The 22489-nt window shown below is 33.6% G+C and overlaps 2 protein-coding genes across 9 annotated transcripts; one reads left to right on the top strand and one right to left on the bottom strand.

Moving 5' to 3' along the window:
- The first annotated feature begins 1685 nt into the window (after window positions 1-1685).
- LOC130826182 (putative ubiquitin-like-specific protease 1B) lies at window positions 1686-12075 on the top strand. Of its 7 annotated transcripts, none has more exons than XR_009047033.1 (10): window positions 1687-2444; window positions 2598-2677; window positions 2764-2857; window positions 2951-3049; window positions 4994-5086; window positions 5165-5284; window positions 6858-6961; window positions 10065-10137; window positions 10658-10969; window positions 11156-12075. XR_009047033.1 is itself a non-coding variant. In XM_057691749.1 (10 exons), exons 1-10 carry the CDS (start codon window positions 1731-1733, stop codon window positions 11216-11218), a joined length of 1362 nt encoding a protein of 453 aa, XP_057547732.1. In that variant the 5' UTR covers window positions 1689-1730; the 3' UTR covers window positions 11219-12075. The 7 variants fall into 7 exon arrangements, 6 of the variants coding, with proteins under 6 accessions (XP_057547730.1, XP_057547731.1, XP_057547735.1 ...); XM_057691749.1 differs by lacking the exon at window positions 10658-10969 and having other exon boundaries at window positions 1689-2202; window positions 2281-2444; XM_057691746.1 differs by lacking the exon at window positions 10658-10969 and having other exon boundaries at window positions 1689-2444.
- Window positions 12076-12738: 663 nt separating this feature from the next.
- Window positions 12739-21947, bottom strand: LOC130826180 (kinesin-like protein KIN-13A). 2 transcript variants are annotated; one of them, XM_057691745.1, is made up of 15 exons: window positions 21709-21947; window positions 21539-21581; window positions 21301-21456; window positions 20917-21173; window positions 20382-20591; window positions 19514-19711; window positions 18167-18268; window positions 17897-17974; window positions 17652-17733; window positions 16760-16922; window positions 15927-16256; window positions 14948-15166; window positions 14272-14851; window positions 14058-14123; window positions 12739-13280 (listed from the first exon to the last, which is right to left on the bottom strand). In XM_057691745.1, exons 4-15 carry the CDS (start codon window positions 21106-21108, stop codon window positions 13098-13100), a joined length of 2403 nt encoding a protein of 800 aa, XP_057547728.1. In that variant the 5' UTR covers window positions 21109-21173; window positions 21301-21456; window positions 21539-21581; window positions 21709-21947; the 3' UTR covers window positions 12739-13097. The 2 variants fall into 2 exon arrangements, with proteins under 2 accessions (XP_057547728.1, XP_057547727.1); XM_057691744.1 differs by having other exon boundaries at window positions 21539-21932.
- Between the last annotated feature and the right edge of the window lie 542 nt (window positions 21948-22489).

Below are 22489 nucleotides of genomic sequence, written 5' to 3' on the forward strand. Positions count from 1 at the left end.
CATTTAAAAAATAAACAAAAGTTTAAACCTTTAAAAACAAATGAGTTAAAGTTCGTACCTTTAAAATCAAATTTTCTTAAAGACTTTTCAATCCCATCCTACAAGTCTCATTCTTACCTTTGAAGCCCCTTTATGCAACATTTCCTAATTTTTTAGCCAATGAATCTTTACACGTAATGGGAAAGTTAAGTAATATTTTCTTTAGATGGTGATAATTAAATATTTGACTCAATTCACACGGATGAAAGGGAAAATAATCAACTATGGATGGCAATATAGGCGGCCATGTGCAATATGTCGTTTTCCATATCCATATGCACCTAAATTTTAATACCACCGTCTATCAACTATTCATGTTGGGTAAAATTTTCATACTTACGTCTATCTACTTGAGTGTGCATTCAAATCCATTTTCACCAATTATGGTCAACTGGTTATATGCACCTTATACACGACTCACATTCATTATATATCTGCATTATGTGCGTTCTATACACTTGCAATTCCTTATAAATCTAATTGTATAAATATATCTAATTTTATTTAAACTACACAGTGTAATATTGTAATAAAATAAAATTAATATCCTTTGTCTTTTGTCAATAATAATTAATTAAAATACACAATTAAGGAATATAAAATAGTACATTATAAATATGATGCATGCGAGCATGGGGCGGACGAATGAGTATAGATAGGGCGGTTAAAGCAAATATCAGTTTCTTTATAAGATCATAAATTTCTTATTCACTTAATCTTTACCCTTCCCAGCCCGCCGTATGATAGACCAAATAATAATATAATAAAATTACTAACTTCATTTGTGATTATATTTATGTATTACTCAATTTGTTTCCTAACCTTCTTTTCATTTAGAATATTCTATTTTAGAGAAAGAAATTTTATTAAGATTTTTAAGACATCTATTGACGATAAAATATATCCATGTGAGATCTTGTTAGATTCGTCTTAATGTATACTTTTTTGAGTATTATATATTTATTATAATTTTTTATGATGTGTATTTAGAGATATTAAAGTTCAAAATTTACATTAAAAACTGTACAAAAAGTAAATAAGAAGAACAAAAAAGAACGGATGAACTATATTTTAAAATAGAAAATAATTATATTATTTATAAAGTAAAATCGCTAATTATGAGTTAAGCCTTAACTTTTGCTAACTTATAACTTCAAAGTGATTATTTATAGAAATCACTTAAATTATGACTGTTATATTTTACTGACTACATTTTTTCTGACTAACATAGATGTCAGTCGGTACAACCATTTACCAACTGAATTCCAATTGTTCTTCTTAGTTGAAATACAACTGTTTTTTTTTGTAGAGAAAACTTATGCAATATTTGTCTTTTGCAATTGGGTATTTATTTTCTCTGCAACAATAATTGTATGAGATCGTCTCACAGTCAAGTTCATACAATATGTCGATTTATCTAATTAATCAGTACTATACAATATGTTAATTTTTTTAATTGATCACTTAAAACTAAAAAAAGTTATTATTTTAAAATTGTGATCACTTCATCTATGACCACTTTATTATTATTAATAATTACGTTAAAATTATAAATGTACATTTAATTAACTTAATTTCCATAAACATTCCTCAACACGAGATATAGTGATGTAACAAGTTTAGACAAAATGTTTACGATAACTAATCAGGTGACATGTACCGCTTTAATTTGATGGGTTAGGGTTTAGGTAATGGGAGATTTAACAAGTAATCCTAAACGAATTGATGAATGCTTTAACGTACACACCCCCTTCTCCGTATATTCACCCAATTATATCTGTAGTTACAGTAATTCAATTGATATTCATATAGCGAAAAAACCTAGAATCGGAAAGCCTGGAAAGGTAATTGATTTGCAAAAGAGCAGTTTTTCCAGATTCAGTAGTTATCCTAAACCAGAGAAGCTACCGAGGAAGGTTCATGCGCCTTGTAGGTCAAATAAATTCAGGTCTTTGTCCAGTGGATTAAGGTTTGATGATAGTGGGATGGGAAATTCACTCAAGGCTGCTTACGAACAGGCGAAACATAGTGCAATCAATGGGTTGCGATTCGTAATTGTCGGAAAGGATAAAAATGGCGTGGTTTCGAAAAATTGTAGAGAGTCAGAAATCGCAGCAGACAATGGAAGTGATGAGTTAGAGTTGAAAATTCAGGGATTAGATGGTAAGGGTTTGGAAATTGGTGCTATCCCGACTTCTTCGACTGTATCTGATTTTACTGATGTTGAAAATCTTTGTAAAGGGCTGAGTTCTTTGTTGGTTGAACGTGAGAAATACAAAAAATCGGGCAGTAATGTGGTTAGAAGTTATCCTAAGCTTAGTTCTCTGGAGTTTGAAATCAAGCTACAAGAGGCCCGGTTCCAATGTATGCAGTCGCTGGAGAAACCGAAGGAGAAGAGACTAGAGGTGCTCAAGAAACCAGGGGAGGAGAGTTTTTGTTGCTATTTTTATGGCTTCAATGAATGGACTATAGTATTTGTATATGTATTATTTTCATCCGTTCAATGTGTTTATTCGGTGTTTTATGCTTACTAATCTTCTATTCAAATGCAACTTTAGGATTTGTTGTTTGAGCCTTTTGTTCCACTTACTGAGGAGGAGGAAAGGGAAGTTTTAAGGGCCTTCTCACATTCTAATCGGTATTAGCTTAAACATGGATCATATGTGTACTTCCATGATTTGATATTTTGCTTGTATAATATTTTGTTGGTTGCTTATTCTGTAGGAGTAAGATTTTAGTAAATCATGAGAACTCCAATATCGATATTACGGGTGAAATTTTGCAGTGCTTGAGGCCAGGTGAATGGTTGAATGATGAAGTGAGTTGCATTTCATTAATCTTTATATGTGGACAAGAAGGATACTATTTTCTTGTTGCTGACATTGACCCCCTTTTCTTTCCTGAGTTGCAGGTCATTAATGTTTATCTGGAACTGTTAAAAGAGAGGGAAAGACGAGAGCCCAAAAAATTTTTGAATTGTCATTTTTTCAACACATTTTTTTATAAGAAGGTTGGTCTTTTCTTTATTAATTTTTATTCTGGAGCTGATCTTGTGGTTTTGGTGAATTTGGATACGTCTTGAAATGCATCTGGTTGGAGTTTGATGCCGTGATGTAATTTTGATTTTACTTGAAGGAATTTTTTGTTACGTACCATAGGATATCTTACCCCTTCAATTCTCAAATTCGAGCACTTCAGGACCCTTATATTTGGATCTCTGTGAATATATAGTCTTTTCCGTCTGTAAATAAGTGTTGAATCTGTGTACAAGGAGCTTATTTGTGATCTTCCCCTTAAGAAAGCATAGCTGCATATTTTTGATTTAGTGGCATCAGATTGACCTTCTGTTAGACCTTGTCATCAACTAAAATTTGTATTACAAGCCTTACTTCCCATACTGTTGATGGTGATACCATACTAGTTAAAGTTCTTAATTCTTTTTTCATCATCAATGACAATCTAATGAGACCCTCTGTTTTGTTGCATCAACATGTATTTATACCGGTCCTTCATTTCAAACCTCCATAATGGTACATACGTTTTTGTTAGCCTTCTCTAGTGGCTGCTGTTATGTTTACAATTAGAGGATGCTCTTAAGCTATACTTAAGAGCTTCTGAAATGAGCACTTTGATTACCTTGTTCTTTTTCGTTCATGAGACGGTAGTATTGCTTGAGCAGTTTTGATATTTTTGACTGATGATGTTGTGTTTGACTGTATGTGTTGAATTTAGTATAATGGATGCTTAATACCAGCCCCATATTGTTGGGATTATGGCTTTGGTATTGTTATGTTGTTGACAGAAGCTTATTACTCAGCTTCATATCCTCTCTATTTGCACGTGGTTTCCCACTTGCCTTTTCACGGTTTTTTATGCGCTTCATTTTATCAATTAGAAAATCCTAATCAATCACCGTGATTTTCAAATCACCATAAAAGACAAAAAATATACTAATAAAATAAACAAAACACAAAGATAAATTACAATTTCAAAAATGTCACCCTATCAAATCCCTCCACATGAGTGTGATTTGCCAAGTTAGCAAATAACGGTTATTAACCTAGAGTTGCTCTTTATCAATATATATTTGGTTGTGGTACAAAAAAAGAAGAATAAACCGACATCAAAATACACATTAGAAAGATCTAAAGAGATCAGGCATGATAATTTTTATTTAGGTATATCCGTAATATAAAAAATTTGTTGAGTTTACAAACTTCAATGTTTTAAAAGTAGGTAGCACCAAACCCCGAGCAACTAGAGTGAATATGTATGATTATGTTTCTGTTTTTGTTGCTTTGCTTTTACTTGGACAGTCGTCAGTTTTAGAACTGGCTTAATGATACATGTATGTTCATAAATATATATAATTCTAAATTGGAGACTTTGACCATTACAAAGTAATTTGAATAACAAACCCCGCATAGATGGGGGTATTGTTGACTTTCTTATTATTTCTGCATTCATGTCCTATGAATGATTTTTCATATTGGAAGTGGTTTTATGGTGTTGATTGGGAATCTTGAGATCTAAATTGTGCGAGCTAGTTACTTGTTTTTGGCTCAACCTTTATAATGAGGTTATGGTTACGATCTCAGTAACAGTTACACTTGGCTTAAGCGCAGTTCATTGTCATATTGAAGGACTCATATTCCATTGGTACATCTACCTATTATTGAAATCTGCCTGCCGTTATTGGCTAATGCGTAGTAGTGCTTCACCACTCAGAATACATATTGCTTTGTCATGTTGGAAAGTAAATTCGTAGTAAGTTCTTTTTTCATTTTATTGGGGGTGGCAGCCTGGTGGGTTTTCCAAAAATTATGAAAATTGGATGTATATCCTTTTATACTGTGGTGTGTGCCTTGAAGAATGGACCTGTTGCCCCGCTTGATTTACCCTTTGGTTTACTGTTTCTTAGATTGCAGCACCCAATATGTTTTTGTTGATGCAGCTGGTAGGTGGAAGAAATGGGTATGATTATAAAGCTGTGAGAAGATGGACCACTCAGAGAAAGCTTGGCTATGGACTCGTTGATTGTGATAAAGTTGTGAACCTTGTTCACAATTCTCATTTGGTTTCTTTATCCTTTTCTGTCACTGACCTCATTTTGTATTTGTGGCAGATATTTGTTCCTATCCACAAAGAAGTACATTGGTGTTTAGCAGTAATCAATAAGAAGGATAAGTCATTTCAGTATCTGGACTCGTTGGGTGGAAGAGATCTTCAAGTTTTAGTAGCATTGGTATGTTTGTTGTTAGTCTTGGTTGGGCCTTATTTTTTAATGTCATACAACTTCCAGATAAAAAGAGATTATTGCTACCTAATATGTTGAATCCCCTACAACAGCAACATTCTATTGTTCCAATGCCATTAAGTGGCTCCCACCTAGGTTCTCGACTTCCTACTAACGCTTGGGTCTAATATACACAACCTTACTCTTGTAAATTTTAGAAGGTTGTCTCCGATTGATCGTTGATGACAAAATCATGTGCAACTTCAAGGCTTCAATAAATTGGTAATTAGTTTACATGATTTAATGAGTTATTTTATTATAGTCCATTATAATTTGAAACCAAGAAACTGTAAATTTTTGACTTCGTTGTGAATTGCAAAACATCAAAGCTTAATTAACAGAACTTTCCTTTGACCTTGCTTTCTTAATACTGAGTTTCAAATTCGAACTTTTCTATTGCGCTTACCGTAGAACAGTGGCCCCAAATTTTTTTTACACAATCATCTACGTATACATCCTTGAATTTGCTGAGCAGAAAAAGATTCTTTAGGAAGATATGTTAACTAAAATCATCTTAAGAAATGCGCTCAACCTCTTCAGTGTCTTGTAAACCGACTGGTTGCATCCGGAGAAATTTGCATTGTCTAAGCCTTTGCAACACTACCCCATCCGTTATATATATATAAATATATATAGTTAAGTCATTATATTCATAGCTTTCAAAGTCATAAAGATCCGTATCTCTGTTTTCAAATGACTTTCTCTAACTTAGTTCAATTTGGTATCTGTTAGATTCAATAATTTTCGATTAATATCACATTTGTTTGAGGAAACATATGAACTTATCTGATCTCTTTTGTGCGTTATCTTTAAAATTTTAAAATCGTCAAATTAATAGTAAAATTTTTGAGTTGTTTCTTGGAAGCAGAAGCCAATCCACTATATTGGGTGTGCCGAACACCCGCATCTACTTGTGTGCTAAACCAACTCATCTACCATAATTTCGTGTTAAATGTTATACAATTGAATTTTAGAAGAGTTTATAATTAAATGACCTAGGCCCCGGACCTAGATTACCCTTGCTTGGAAGCATATCTTTGTTGCCTAAACTTGAGAAATGACTATTCGACACCCTTGCTTTTCAACTAGTATTACCGAGATCTACTGCTGCCTTAGTTTATTCAAAAGTATGCTACCTTTTGGGATCTATATTAAAAATGCCATCTCAATCTGAATCCAAAACTTTTGCTAAATATGTGAAAGATAAAAAACTCCCAATTGTTTGAATTTCACAAGTCTTATGTTCTACTATCGAGCTGATTGTTTAATTTTATATGGTCCACTTTATCTGTACTATTCTGGATTTCTCCTATTTTGTGCGTGGGGCTAATAACTTTAATCAAACTAGGAGATATATTTGGCTTAATGTTTGAAAGAAAAAAAAAACAAGGCAAACAACAAAGACATGATTGTTGAACCTAATTCTTTGTTATTATCAGCTTGTTTATAGTGAGATGTAAATTATATGTCAATATAACTCCTATAGAATATAACATCTTGTGTGCTTATTACTCTTTTGCAGTCCAAATATTATGTGGATGAAGTAAAGGACAAGGGCGGGCAACACATTGATGTGTGTGAATGGAAGCTAGAGTGTGTGGATGACCTGCCTGAACAACATAATGCGTAAGTTTGGCCTCTTTTGCTTGATATTTCTTATTTTTGTTATGTTGGTATTTTTATTTCATGCATGTTATATCTTTGGGTGCTTGCCTGTGTTTCTATGTGGACAAATTGAAAGTTTTTGTTGAATAATTTCCTCCCTACATAATTCATCTACTATGAAGCAAGTCCATGCTTACATCATTGTGCTTATCCTTTATTGCTAACTTTCTTGTAACCCTGAAATTTGTTTGAATTCGGAAACCTTGCAAAGAATAAGAAAGATTAGAGTTCAAAGGTTGAAAATCTTGGATCCCATGATATTTCTAGGATTTGGACATCTTCCTTTATTCATAGTGTTAGTACAACTTGCATGTAACAAGGGTTAATGAAAATAAAATCTAATCTTTTTAATTGTGCGGTAGTGCTTTTCGAGTTGGCTTTTACTTTTATGTGCTATTACCATTCCATATCACTGTAAAAACGATATTCTCTCGTTTTTAAATCGACATTTCAGGAAACTTAAGGTGAGACCCAAGTCTGAATCTCTTATGATGCAAATGAATCAAAACAAGTTACCAAAAGGGTAAATGCGTGAATAACTATTTTAATTACACAAAAAAAAAATAAAATTCTAGCATAGTTCACATGTTATTCATTTGGGTGGAGTAATGGAAGAATAATAGGGTTACATAACATTTAGGGAAAAATGTCAAAAAGTACCTAATAAAATTTTTTTTTTCAAAAAAATACCTAATAAATTTTTTTTTTCCAAAACATACCTAATAAAAAATTTTCTTTTTAAAAGAGTACCAAGTAACGGCTGGGGTTAAGTTTTCTGTTATCTTTTTTGCCCATCTTTAAAAAGTACTTAATAAAATTTTTCTTTTTAAAAGAGTACCTAATAAAATTTTTCTTTTCAAAAGAGTACCTAATAAAATTTTTCTTTTCAAAAGACTACCAAGAACACAACACAATTATCCAATATAAACACAACATCATATATATAACTTTTAGAACATTGTTATTGCCAACATGCAAAAACTTATGCTCCAACATTCCATGGAATGCCGGGTCACAGGCATTGGCCAACTTCTCAATTGGATAAGCCTCTTCTTTCACCTTTTAGAAATATGCCAGGAAGACCTACAAAAAACAAGCGAAAGCCCGAGTTTGATGAGGGTAGAGATGGAAAAAGAAGAACAAGAATTTTGTTGAAAGGAACTTCAAGCAAAACAAGTGTGGGAATTGTGGAGGGTTTGGCCATTACAAGAAGACTTGCAAGAACCCATCCTAGTATAACTCCTCCAACTACATCATTATCCCTAGCCGTTAGGTACTCTTTTGAAAAAAAAATTTTATTAGGTATTCTTTTGAAAAGAAAAATTTTATTAGGTACTCTTTTTAAAGATGGGCAAAAAAGATAACGGAAAACTTAACCCCAGCTGTTACTTGGTACCCTTTTGAAAAGAAAATTTTTTATTAGGTATGTTTTGGAAAAAAAAATTTTATTAGGTACTTTTTTGAATTTTTTTTTATTAGGTACTTTTTGACACTTTTCCCTAACATTTATACAGTTGCTTGGTATTTTTCTACCAATCTTGTCTTCTATTTTCTCATCAATGGGCCGCAAAGTTACATGTCTGGATGGGTAGTTGGGTAGTAGTTACTGTCTAGTGGGTAGCCATAGTGTCTAAAATAATTTTGTTCGGCAAAAGTTGTTTTCAAAATATTATTTATTATTTTAAGAATAATTTGCGTACTACAGCCTTAAAGTTTAGGACTTTTGCGAATTACAACCTTAATGTTTATTTTCTGCGAATTACAACCACCAAAGTGTCAAAGTCTACAACGTTCAGGCTAAATCCCAGAATTTCGACCACTAAAATGGTTAGAATTTTGTGATTTGGCCTGAATGCTGTAGACTTTGATACTTTAGTGGCTGTAATTCGCAAAAATAAACATTAAGACTGTAATTTGCAAAAGTGCCAAACTTTATAGCTGTAATTCGTAAATTATTCTATTTTCAAAAACCTAATTGTTCATTTATTAATTTTATAATTATTTGGTCTAATTTATTTATCAAATTTCAATAGTAATTTGACAAAATTCAATACGTAGTTTTCTAAGATAAATAATAAAAAGTAATCGTAAAATTCAAAAGTAATCAAAACAGTTCAATTTTCTGGTAACCCAATTCGTAAAAAGCTGGATAGAAGACATATACAATCAATCAAACCTTGTGCTAATCAAAGAAAATTTTCAACTATTAGCAAATTCGAACCAAATCTACCATAAAATTAAACTAAAAGTCAAGAATAAATAGAGAATTATCAAGGAAGAAGGCGAAAAGCAAAAATGAATCTTTGAACACTACTTTATTTCAAAACGCTACTTGAACTGCTAAATATATTAACGTTTTGTAAACAATTGTCAATTGACTAAATGCTACTTAAAATGTTATTGTGCCAAACACTAATATTTTTTATTAAGTAGCACTCTACCCAATTAAACCACTAAACGGTACTTAAAACACTATGCTTAGCACACCCAATATATAAGAAAAATTATAGTCAAGTGAGATATTATTTGATTTGTCTTAAACTCTTAATCCCTTTTATAATATCTTTTGATAATTTTTATTCGTGTATAATCGAAGAGATTAAGAATTTAAGTGTGTATGGAAAATGCACGAAGTGGAAATGTTGCAAGCTTTCAAAATCAGTGAAAGTATTTCAACCATGTGATATATTGCTGAAAATGGATGGATCGGATAATACTACTTGAATCAGTGAGGTTGTGCTTTGATGTGTGGCTGGTTACTGCGGTTATTTATTTTGGTTTACCTGGCTCATATTTGTGAAGCTTATTAAGATATATGGAACATATTCATTACTGGGTCAGAAAGAATTTCAGAGCAAGAAGGAAAACAAACCTCCATTTAAGTGAAAAGGAAGGCAAGGCTTGCTGAGATTATCTATGAAAAAGCTCGAGACATGTTTCCATATTCTATTCCATTTTGTTAGTTTTCAAGATTCAATTTTACTGTCATTTCATCTCTTTGTTTGTTATTAGTTTTTTGAATTTTTTATATAGATTGCCTCAGTTATGTTTTCTTTTGGAACAGGTTTGATTGTGGTGTGTTTATGATCAAATATGCTGATTTCTATAGCAGAGGCTTGGGTCTCTATTTCTCCCAGGTGGCCATTCTGGGTTGTCTACTATTTTAGGCTTATTTTATCCTAATAATATGTGCTAATTCTTGTTTCTTGAATTTTTAACTTGTTCTGTTGTAGAATGTGCTATCTAGGGATGGGGAATGTCTTAGTTTGATAATATTTAAAGGCAAATTCGACAATAAGTTCATCAAATTTAATATCAATTGTTTGAGATGGATCATTTTTCATCTTGTTCTCTTAAAAGGAGAAAGGAAAAAAAAAAAAAAAAAAGCTTTCCAGTTTTAATTTGTAACCTATGGAAATTAATAATAGCTGATTCAGTTGAATGCACCTCAATTGTAAATGCCAAATGTAAGTATCAAACTCACATTTTGGAAGAAATTATAATTGTTGGTTGTGCATGGAAATAGAAGAGTTAAACAGTAAAATGCAAATACAAGACGTAACCAAAAAAAAAATAGATACCAAGAGTTCTTTTCTTGATGACCATTGTTGGTTGTGCATGTTCATTGGTGATGAATCTTTTCTTGATGATCTGCAGAGACATGTTTAAAATTTTCATCTAGGGATTGAAACCAAGAATTCTTGTGTTCAAGGTGCTTGGAAAGAACGCTTTGAATAGGATTGCTGAAAGTTATAGTGAGTGAAGGACTATTGTCAAGTTGCTGGATGATTTTTTGTTGAGGATAGCTGTAGTGCAGACCCCTTTTTTCAGCGATAAGAAAAACCCTTTGGCTTCATTGTTTTGCATGTCACTGTGAATTATGGAAGAAAATCCAAGCCCCTTTATTTATGTTTCATACCTCAGTAAACATAAACATATCATATATATCACGATATGTGCTATATTGCGGTAAAATCTTGCCCCTAATACATTTTATTTCTTGAATAAGCAATATTGACTGATGGCTAATCTTGATAATAAGGATATAAAGCCCTAAGCCTGGTAGACTTGTTTTGTGGGTATTGTAATTAACTGCTGATTTTCCATGGTTTTTGTTGTGTGCGTATTTTCTAATGTTTTGATATCTTATTGCAGGAAAACATGCCTTATTTTCGATTAAGGACAGCAAAGGAGATTCTGAGGTTAAAAGCATATTGAATTGGTGAAATGCTCTTTCTGGCTTGAGGTGCACAAATGTTATTTCAAACACGTTCCATTTTCAGTGAGACTATTACTATTCCTTTGAAAGCCCAGGGTCTTCTCAATGGACTGAATGTTGCTGAAATATACAGAATATTGGGTTGTGAGTTGAGTGAACTTGTATATACTGTGTAGCTACTATTCTTGGTTACCTAGTACCTATCATGCTATTCCTCCGTACTTTTGGCCTCTTATTGACCCCTTCAGCTAAGAGTGCAGTGTAACTTTTGGGCTCGTCATGCTTATTGGTATGGAACATTGCTGTAGTTTGAGTTTTGGTGGGGAGGATCGGTGTCATCAGTTTTAGATATCACCAAATCAAGTGCTCCAGTATTTTTTGGCCGTGACTATTGGAGAGTTATGGTGGGGATGACGGTGTCTATATGTTATCTGCAGCGATCAAACTAAGGGAAGGACAATGAAACCTCCATATTTTATCTGCGGTGACCGAACTTAAAGGACAAAGAAACCTCCATATTAGATCTATAAATAGAAAGTTCTGTTTGTCATGAGCATTTTGAAGTATATATCTGCAGTTCTTGTGACGGTGACTCGGTGAGCATTTATCGTCTTTTGGAATCAAGCAGGAAGAACTCTTCAAGAGCACAAAGCATGCCGCTGAGGCTTGTCGTTGTAAATCATCGTCATGATTCATACAGTTTTTAGTTTCACAATCCTACAGTATGAGTTTTTACAAATTATATGAATAAACAGGCCAATAGACATGCTTACATGACAGATTTTGGATCATTTCTTTGTAGTACTTGGTTAATAAATGAACTGTGAGGACTGGAGAGCAAGGTTTCCTAATCAAAGAGATCAACTACTTACTCCTTAGTCTTGTGTTCCTTTGCGAACGCCTTCGTAATAGGTTGGACTTGGTGAAAGTTTTACTTAACCTTCTGTAGTGAAATTTTTGGAACAAGTAGAAAAAGGTTTGAATGTGCTTATCTTGTAAATACAAACATCAGATTGTGAAAGATTTTTTCATAATAGTCTAGTGATTTTCGGGATGATTAGGAATAGGTTTGAATTTTCAGCCGGTCTTCTGAGAGATGGTCTCTTAAAGAGACGGTCTCTCAAGCCCAACACTTTAAGTTTAAGGTGATAATAGGCTGATCAAATTAGGAATTGTCTCTCAAATAGACCATCTCTCACAAGAATTTGTGTTGAATGTTTTCTTGTATAGGGCTACAAGGATCTTCTAGCAACCTTAAATGAAAAAAAAAAAACTTAGCTTTCTTATCTTGTGATCTTTTTGATAGTGATTAAAGAGATGAGGTACAAACTTGAAGTTTAATAGAGGTTGAAGAAGTCCTTTTACAATACTTTTGTTTGCATTGATTGTATTTACAAGATAAGCACATTTTGACCTTTTACTACTTATTCCGAAAATTTCTCTATAGAAGGTTATAAGAAAACTTTGCCATGTGCATCTTTTTGAACAAATCTAATGCAACCGAATGTCCTACTACGGCTTTTACACAAGAAAACTATTCAAAAACGAACTGTTCAACAAATATTCTTTACAAGAGAAATCGAAATGCAATGAGTTTAAAGAACATAATGACAAAGACATTTTTTCCACTTCTCGTACTATCCACTCTATCAACCTTTCTCACCAACCAGATACCATTTCAGATACAATTTTGATTACATGAATATTTTCACAACAAAAAACATATCTTTCCACACAGTTGTCGCGGGTCAAAGTGTCCTCAGTACTCAGACCTCACTGCACCAATACAACAAAGAGTATGAAGAATTGAAGATCCATTCAACACTGAAGAGCTTATCGAATGATAAAAGTGTCACCATGGGAGCAGAGACAGCATGGTCAGCGTGGAACCCTCTTCCGACTAAGAATTTCCTGCTCTTTAAGTCGATGCTGGAATCTTGCAAGACGAGCTTGCAAGCTAACCAAACCCGCAGCCTTCCGAGAGAGCACAAAACTTAGCTGTGTTACATAATTGTCAATTGAACTCCCTGGCTGCTCAACTTCTGCCAACAGTTTCATTTCCTGCTCCAAACAAAAGCAGATTGTGGCTCTATATCGAGGTTGAACTTAAAATTTTCACCATGTTTCAAAGTTCATCATTTTCAATAATTAAGACATTCCACCAAAAGTTGATTCTAAGAGAACACTGACATTGACAAAAACCTTTTGGTTGGAGTAATATATTGACAGAAATGTTGCCAAAAATAAATATCCACTTTTTCATGCACTTAACAAGATAAGGAATACTACTGTCCCCTAGAATTAACATCATTTAGCAAACAGTGTTTTCAAGGGAATGGTTAATATTTGGTAATAAAATAAGATAATATGAATTATATAGATGACATTTAAAAGATTAAAAATGTACATATGAGATTAAAAGAAAGTGGTAGGGTCCATTTCCAAATAGGGGGACGAGGCAAAATGAATGGAACGACCAGAAAATAGAAAATGAGTTGACAGGGACGAATGAGTAGTCAATACAGCATACAAGGAGCTTCATCCCTTCAACTGTATTGACTTCCACTGTTCCTGTTGATAATAATGAACAAAACAAGTTGGGTGGTTCAAAACAGCAGGTATGGTAAGGACAATATGAAGATATGATCGCAGCACTATCATGAATTGGTCTTCACACTACAAAGGTCAATTATTCCAGAATTAGCTGTTTTTTTTTATCTAATTCATGTAGATAAAGGAAACTATCGTCTTCAATTAATTTTCTTCCCTAATTAAATATTTATGTAAATAAAAATTCATGGTGGAACACCTAAAATTTCAAGCTATAAAATAACTTACTTCGCGAACAATCTCCATTGTGTCTTCGATCTCTTTCCGATGTGCAGCAATTAATGCTTCTTCCTCCTATCAAAATATTGAAGGTGCGATAAAACTTAGGAAACGAAATACAGCAAACAAAAGACATTCAACAGATGAAAAAAATAAGAGGTAACAAAATTAGACGCTAAAACCATAAAGAAATGGTATTAAGAGAAAGCAAAAGGAGAACAACCTCCAGTATCGCATCCATATTTCCATCATTCCCAAAGGATGCAGGTTCATAATGCCTGGATGGAACATTGTCTGCATTCGCTGTACTTGTACTTTGAATTTTGTGGGTTATCACTGATGAATCAGACCCAACCCCCTCTTTCTTAAGCCAGTTTCCTAGCTTTTCCGTTCTTTCATCCCTACTTGAGATTTTTCGGCGAGGAGGGGATACCTTCTGAATGCTTTCTTCTACATCAGCGGAGTTTAGTGCAAAAGATGAGGATGTCTTTTGACTAGTAGAACCACCATATGCATTTTTCATCTCTAGTTTATCTCCATCAACCAAACCAGAAGCAACTCCTTTTACACTCCTACTATAAGAGCCATTAGTAGTAGGAAAATTAGAAGAATTGTAAGAAAAGTTTTCATTCTCTACAGTTTTTCTATTGACATCAGCTGCTCTAGCATCTGGACGGTCCTGAACATCCACATCAGCAAAAACTTGTGTACTTGGCACAGACAAAGATTCCTTATTTACAGTCGGTATTGAATTCGACAATGGATCCTTCTTCACATTCCCACTTTTTGAAAGACTTTTTACCCTGTTCGTAAAAATCGACAATGAAAATAGAAGTATATTTTAGAAGATGCACTAAGAAAAATAACATAAGAAAAAACAATAAAAAAAATTCAAGTACCTATCAGCATATCTCAAAGTGTTAAGGGTATGTTCACATGAACCTGCATTTGGAGAAATGCAAGATATCATGACTGTCTTTGAGTTGCCAACAAAGGAATCACGAAGAACTTCAGTGAGTTTACTCCCTCGAAATGGAATATGAAGTTGGTCATTGTCAAGTGCACGAATACACTCCTTAAGAGCTAAGAGGCTTTTATTAATTTCAGCTCCCTCTATCCTGAAACAAGTCAAACAAGAATAATGTTACAACAGCAATAAATGGAAAGTTGCAACAGAATCAGATGATTGTAAACCAGAACCAATGGCCTTTGTTAAGAAGAAACACAAAATATTATGTATGTAAAGTTGACCATTCACAAACTCCAATGACAAGCAACCTTATAAATCAACCACATTGAGACCATCATTACTTATTAGATTGTGTATGCCTAAACAACCAGTTTGATTGAAATTGAAAACAAAATTCTAAAAATATCAACAAATCTGGTTTCACCACATAGGCAAGAGGCATCCTATAAAATCCAACTTTAAGAATCCAATATTTAAGTAAATGACTATTTATTTCCTGGTACAAGAGGAAAACAAAGACAAAGTGCAGAAACATGTATGGCTATAGCAGCCCCAAAAAAATCAACTCTTGTAGGTAATAGATGCAGTTGATGCTCTTTTTAGTGCACAGAAAGCTATAACATAATAAGAAATAAAGTCAATTTCCTATCCCTTTAATTGAATTGAAATTCTATAATTCTATTGATATTCCCCAAAAAAAAACGCAAATTGTGCAACTGAAAAGGCATGACTAAATACAATACATGTTAGTATCCTCACAAGTCAGAGTCAGCAATTAAACCTGGAGCAAGATCAGCTTCATTACCGAACACCACTCCCGCACCTATTTTTTCCAATTACTCATATTTCCTTATCACATTTCATGGAATGATAGAGGGCAAAGCAAAATAATTTTTTAGAGAAAGCACCTTGTTTGTCGATCATTATCCGTGGTATCTGCTCCTCTCTCACTCCCTGCTAAATCAATGAATGAAATCTTCCCAACAACCTTTCCATTCTTAGCTTCGTTGACATCATTATTTCGCCGTGTATCCTTTACTTCAATGTGCTTCTTCACAACAAGCTGAAGGATAGCATGTGACCTAGAAGATTCCTCATTGGCACCAGTGGAACCAGTACTTCTAGCAGCATTACCTCTCTCAATATATTCTTTAACAATTTGCACATCACAAACTTCAAATTCCTGCAGTCCAACAATGCAAACTTGCTGTCGCCCATCTTCCCTCATACAGAGTTTCCTACAGTTACATTAGCAGAGTTGCTCAGTCAATCAGTGTAACATGTTACAGAGACAAAAGTAATCGCAATTTTACGAGTTATAGCCTTAATCAAAGCTTCTATCAAATTGATTGTTAACCACATGTTACACTTGACCTCTCAAGCAAACCATGTACATTTTTCTAATTAATGTCCAAATGTAAGATAATCCAGTGGTAACCACAAAAATCTATAGTTGATGAGACCAAAAAAAAAGGTATCCTAAGCTCTTAGCTATTTTTTCAGTAAATAGGACAGGCTGCAAAATTACCATAATGCATTTAATCATTTACAATACCATACTCATTGCAAAATTGTCGATAACGGTGGTCTGTTGCACAGAACACAATAAGCAAATCACACAATTTCTTCCAAAAACATGGTTCCTCAACACATAGGCATTTGTCAGAGTGAGATGGAAAACAAAGCTTGTCAGATATTGTAAAGCAAGAATAAAAATTGAGTTATCAGGAAAGAGCCCTACTTTCTTTCACAAAGGAGATCAAATAATTTGCCTCCATAAATCTCAAAGTAACTAAGCCACAGCTTAAATCTCTGATTACGATAAACCGGTTGATGCAACAATCTCAGAAGATCTTCAGCAGCTCTGATAGGCAAAGGTTTCATGGTAAATGTCTTACCACTACCTAGAAAAGAAATAATTGATAATATAACCGATGGTCATCAAAAACATAAAATGCACATTGTACAGCCTGAACATACAGATAAAGCATTTAATAGTGAAAGAAGGAATAATTTACTTTTATCTAAATCATCGAATAGCGACAACAAAAATAAATAGCAACAACCAAAATAACCCCCCCTTTTCCTCTAAAAAATATAAAAAGGGCATATTTCAGTGTACAAGTCTAAACATACGCCAGGTAATAGTCTGCAGGAGTACCTTACTTTTATCTAAATCATCAAATTATGACAATTATAATCCCCCCTTTTGCACAATATTGTATAAGAGAGAATAGTGACACAAATCAATATATGATAACTCGTTCATACAAGTTTTTCCAAAGTCATAGGCTCATAGCTCATAGGTTACAAGTAGTATAATTCTGGAATCCATAGTGAAAGAACCAACGAGGATGAACTATTAAGTAAAATTCGATAAAAGAGCACAATATAACAATTCCCAAAGAGATGACCCCCTCATGGACTTCAAATTCTAACAAAAGAGCCACCGAAAGATGCATCTTATCACAAACTCTCTTGAAATCAATCCAAACTCTTCAATTCTCAGAAATTGTATGAATGTCGGAATGGCAATCAATATTCAATAGCAGATTACACATTTGGCAAATTATGAGATATCACACTCTATCCTCAATTGCACATCACATGATAAAACAAAAATCCGAACATACCAGTTTGACCATACGCAAAGCATGTCGCCTTTGTGCGTTGAAATATGGTTGGAATGATTGGTTCAACAGTGCCACGGTATACCTGATCAAAGAAGAAATGAGACAAAAAGTTAATGGCAGTTAAATGTTCCCAAAGCACAACCAACATAATCAAATGGGGACAACAAGATAAGAGTATAAGAGCATCAGTTTCAACTTCACAAAAATAAAGCATATCTCAAAAAAAATCCCAAAGGTGGTGGTACCTCATCATTTGTCACATACTCATCGAGAACAGCATCAAAACAAAACTCATGCTTTTCTACGTATGCTGTTAAGTCCACCTTTCAAATGAGGCAGCAAAAGTCAGAGCAGTTAACAACTTTACTAAACAAAAGGTAATTTATTGGGAGTAATGGAGTATAAAAGCTAGAAATAGGAAGACAAAATTCACTTTGTCAAAAACAAAGCCAATACACCATCATGAATTCTGCCTCATGATTAATCTCAAATTTTCTCTGAAGAAAGACTTATACCTTCAGCTTGGGTTCATGAACTGTCAAGGCATTGTCATAAACAGTAACTATATCATCTTCTTTTCGAGCAAGCTCCTTTTTGTTCAAAGGTCTTTTGCGCACCTAGAAAAAAATGATGTCAAGCTTTATAATTCTACCTATCTTTACAAAGGTATTAGAAAATATAGCATTACTTGCAAATTGAAATCAATAAAAGGTAACAAAATGCTTCCACACAAGAGATAAACAATTACAACCTTTTGTTTCTATGATTAAACGTGAGTATGAACCATTGTGGCCGATGAGGCTTACAAGAATTGCATAATAACTTAAAAGCAAGAAGCTCATGCAACCATCACCTTCAAAATAAGCTAGTATCCTATCATGGATAAAAATTTAGGAATTGACTTGTTTATATATTGATAATTCTAAAAGGAAATTGCAAAGATGTATTTCCTAAGGATATGATCTTTTATAGCCTAATTGAACGTATTAAAACATATTTTTTATTCATGAATTCAACTTTAGGAAACCCATCTCAGGAACTTACCAGAATATAGCCCATTATTACCCATATCCATAAATATTGTTCCAAAAACCTAAGTGTCAATAATCGAATTGAGCCTAACTCAAACAAATGAATCTTCGTAGTGTTTAGAGTTCATACGAACTACTATTCCAATTACATTGTCTTCTAAAACAAAAATATTGTACCCTAATAGTCATAAATCATGCAAATCTATCTTCTGATCATTTATACTTTATTTGAACCGCTACTCCCAAGCAAAGCCTAAACCAACAAATAAACCTTTCGTATTGTATCAACTTAATACGAACTATCTTATTCCTATTTCATTGTCTTCTAAAACAAGAAAAATCCTATCCTTAATCTTTATAAATCAACCAAATCTATTTTCTGATCGTTTAAACTTCATAAGAATTGTCTTACTCCCATTACATAGCCTGCTACCAAAACATAGTATCCTTAAACTTCATGAATCAACCAAGTGAATAATCTAATTTTTCTTTCTTCATAAACATTTATAATGAGCAATATATTCCAAAAGAATAAAAAAATCACATGGCAATTCCCATTAAAGATACATTTTCAGAATTTTTACATAATTCCAAGGGCAGAATGAATTTCTTGCAAGAATAACTTTACCACAAAAGTGAAAATCAAATCATTTAACCTCAAAAATCAACTTTCTAATGAAGAAACATGCTAATGTCTAGTCATAAGAGTAACAACCATGTCATCAGCCTCCAAAAAAAACAAACAAGCACAAAGAATGATTGCCAATGATAGCATGAGAACTCACAGATGGAAAAAATAAGCTTAACAAATATACTTCAGATAATACTTACAACAACTCTTATCTTAGCCACATTGTTTTCCTTTGGTACAGTCTCCTTGTCAAATGTTGTCAACAAAGCAGGAGCATCTGCATCCGCTTGCCCTTGTCCTCTTTGTTGCTTGTTGCTGATCAAATTTATGTCAACATCAATAGATGTTGTGGCACCCGGCATGAAAGGTGAGGGCTCAAAAGGCTCAGAGATAACATGCTGGGGAAATAAATTTGAAATTAACACGAAAGAACACAGAAAAGCAAAACTATCAAAAAAAAGGGGAAAATGGATTCATAAAGCACAGAAAACTTCATAAAAGTTAAAAAAGTTTCTAACAAACCAAAGAACTTCAAAAGTTTGTTTGAATGGAGAGTGTAGAAAACCCAAATTGAGAAATTGATTTCCATAATCTTTGTCTGATATTGCTAAAGAACCACATTGAAACATTGTCATTGAAAAACTTAAGAGAGAAAAGGGAACCTATGTTCTAATAAGATATTATTCACCCCGTATTATTGAGATTAAGACTTTGACATTTTTGTTGCATTATATGTAACGAGAAAAAAAAAAGGTATATCCACTTTCCTCTATATTTAATAAAAAATAACCGTTCCCTACGAAATTAAATGTTAGACTAAATTGAAAGAAAAGGAAACTTGGTCTTCCCATCCCTTCCCTACCCATTCCATTCTCACAACACCCCTCCCCTTACGTCCAATATTATCATTCAAACAAAATCTAAGAAAAATTCCAAATTTATTTGCCTAATGATGATGAAAAAGTAATAAGCTAAATAAACTGGAGAAAGAGGAAGTGCTCTGATTCTGGATATCATCTTATGTCAACATTGTATAAACACAAATTATAAAGGTAGCAAAGAAAATACCTCTGAGAGAAGTTCTGTGTCATCCATAGCATGGAGGTCCAAAAGCCCAGCTCCAAAATCCCCTCTGAACTCAGGAGAGCAGAAACCCTCCTCAGAAACACTCTGACCTGTAGGAATGTAAGATTCTGAACCAGATTCCCCATTGAAATTCAGGTTTCTCATTAATTTGTAAAGCCTCTGCTTCTCCTCTGTAGATTGTGCTCCATATCCCTTCAAAATCATTGAGATACTAAACAATCAACCAATGTCCTAAATTCCTAATGAGCCTAAAATTTCAATCACTTCATGCATTATCTAATAAAAACTCCAATCTCTAGACAACAATTCTTCATCAAACTTCTCATTACCTAAAAAGAACAAAAGTCACATTCCCGAGAAAAAGTTGACCAAATTCACATATCAACCTCTGTGCATCTATGAGACTATGATCTAAGCATTTCTAATCTCAAAATCCAATTCATTTTTATAAATCATAAATTTGAAATCAAATCTTATTTGGAAGAACTAGTTAAGCTGAAATTGATGCTGAGCATACCTGCATGAGAAGATTTGGCATGTGGTTAGCGGTCAAGGGAGAGGCCAGATGCTGCAACCCGGCTGATTGAAGCCAACGAGCCATGACAGCATCGCCAGCGTCGTTGGTGGGACCCGCATTGTAAAGGGACCCATCAGCCGTACCGGGATGATCATACAGAGCTGCCGCAGCTGCGGCATTGCTCTGATGCATCTGGCCACCCGTGTGGCGCTGTGAACGGCGTTGGGGAGCCAATTTCAAGATCTAAGTTATCCAACCTGAAATAATCCACAAACAAGCACATGAACCAAAAGAAACTTCACATTTTCCCAAATTCAACATGCCCACCAAATTGAAATGTAAAACAAAATGAAGATGATGATCATACGTAGTAAAATTACTCACAAGGAAGAGAAAATTTAAACCCAAAGCAAAACATGAAAGAGGATTCAACAATGAAGCCGCGACTCAGTTCCACATGAGTTTCTTCATCGGATTAAAATCACGAATTCACGATCAATCGAAATTCAATATCCAATCAATTCAATTCAAAAAAGACACCTAAAATGCAGCAAACTTTGTTAGATTTCATAAATACGAGAAAAAGAAGGAGGAGATCGAGGAAGAAAAATAAAAAATTTACCAGATTCAGCAACCGATAATATAAAAAGTTACTTCGTGTGGATCTAATTCAATGGAAAATGTAATTGCGTAAATCAAATAGAATTGGACAGATCTGAAGTGTAAAGGAGGAAAAAAAGAAAAACCCTAAATTGGATTGAATGCGAAAAATGGGGGCACGAAAGGCGCTACCTTCAAATTTCTCTCTCCTGTTTTTCCGAGAACCTTGCTTCACGTTGATGTATTATACCTTTTTCATGTTTAAAATTACAGAAAATCTCAAAAAAAATGTTTAAAATTACAGAAAATAAACGGCTATTTTTACGGTAGATGAAGACTAAAATACCCCCACATTATCCGGTGTCAAAGGAGAGGTTTCATTCAGGTGTTTGGGCATTCTTGAGGATCTTGACAATCTGATTCAATATCTATAGGCTCGTCTCGAAGATCGTAGAGGTCATGTATATAGGAATAATAACCAAATATAACATATAATTACAGCTGGTTTTGGACGAGACGGTCTCATAATGAAACTGTTAATTTTGACCGGTTCAATTCGCGCGTGTAACAATTTGGGCATTTTTCAATTTTGATCTTAAAGGTATTAATTTTGACCTTAAAGGTATCAATTTTCAAAATTAATACCTTTAAGGTCAAAAGTGATAAATGCCCAGAAAATTGAAATGTTGTTACATACGCGAACTGGACTGGCCTAAGTTGACGGTCTCATAATGAGACCGGCTTGTCCAAGTTTTTGTGATATAATTCATTATCATTATTATATCCAGTATATCCTGCTCATAGAAAACTATGATCAGGGTCTGAGAAGGAAAGAAAGACGGCAACTCATACCCATAGAGAAGAGTGCGGTCAAAGAGTTTCTCGACTCGAGAAATGTCTTCAAAGAGAGAGAAACAATTTGAAACCATAAACAATTGTGATATAATTGTAGTCATTTAGGATCTTAATTAAA

Source organism: Amaranthus tricolor, chromosome 10, assembly GCF_026212465.1.
Source record: "Amaranthus tricolor cultivar Red isolate AtriRed21 chromosome 10, ASM2621246v1, whole genome shotgun sequence".
In the NCBI taxonomy this organism is placed as follows: Eukaryota; Viridiplantae; Streptophyta; class Magnoliopsida; order Caryophyllales; family Amaranthaceae; genus Amaranthus; species Amaranthus tricolor.

Bases quoted from the DNA above. Each gene is read 5' to 3' on its own strand.
- LOC130826180 (XM_057691745.1), bottom strand. From the start codon at position 21,108: ATGCATCAGAGCAATGCCGCAGCTGCGGCAGCTCTGTATGATCATCCC. The intron at 19,712-20,381 runs GTATTTTCTTTG...TTATTTCCCCAG, and splicing joins ACACAGAACTTCTCTCAGAG to CATGTTATCTCTGAGCCTTT. The intron at 13,281-14,057 runs GTAAGTTATTTT...TGTTTGGAGCAG, and splicing joins CAATGGAGATTGTTCGCGAA to GAAATGAAACTGTTGGCAGA.
- LOC130826182 (XM_057691746.1), top strand. From the start codon at position 1,731: ATGGGAGATTTAACAAGTAATCCTAAACGAATTGATGAATGCTTTAAC. The intron at 2,858-2,950 runs GTGAGTTGCATT...CCTGAGTTGCAG, and splicing joins GTGAATGGTTGAATGATGAA to GTCATTAATGTTTATCTGGA. The intron at 3,050-4,993 runs GTTGGTCTTTTC...TTGTTGATGCAG, and splicing joins ACACATTTTTTTATAAGAAG to CTGGTAGGTGGAAGAAATGG.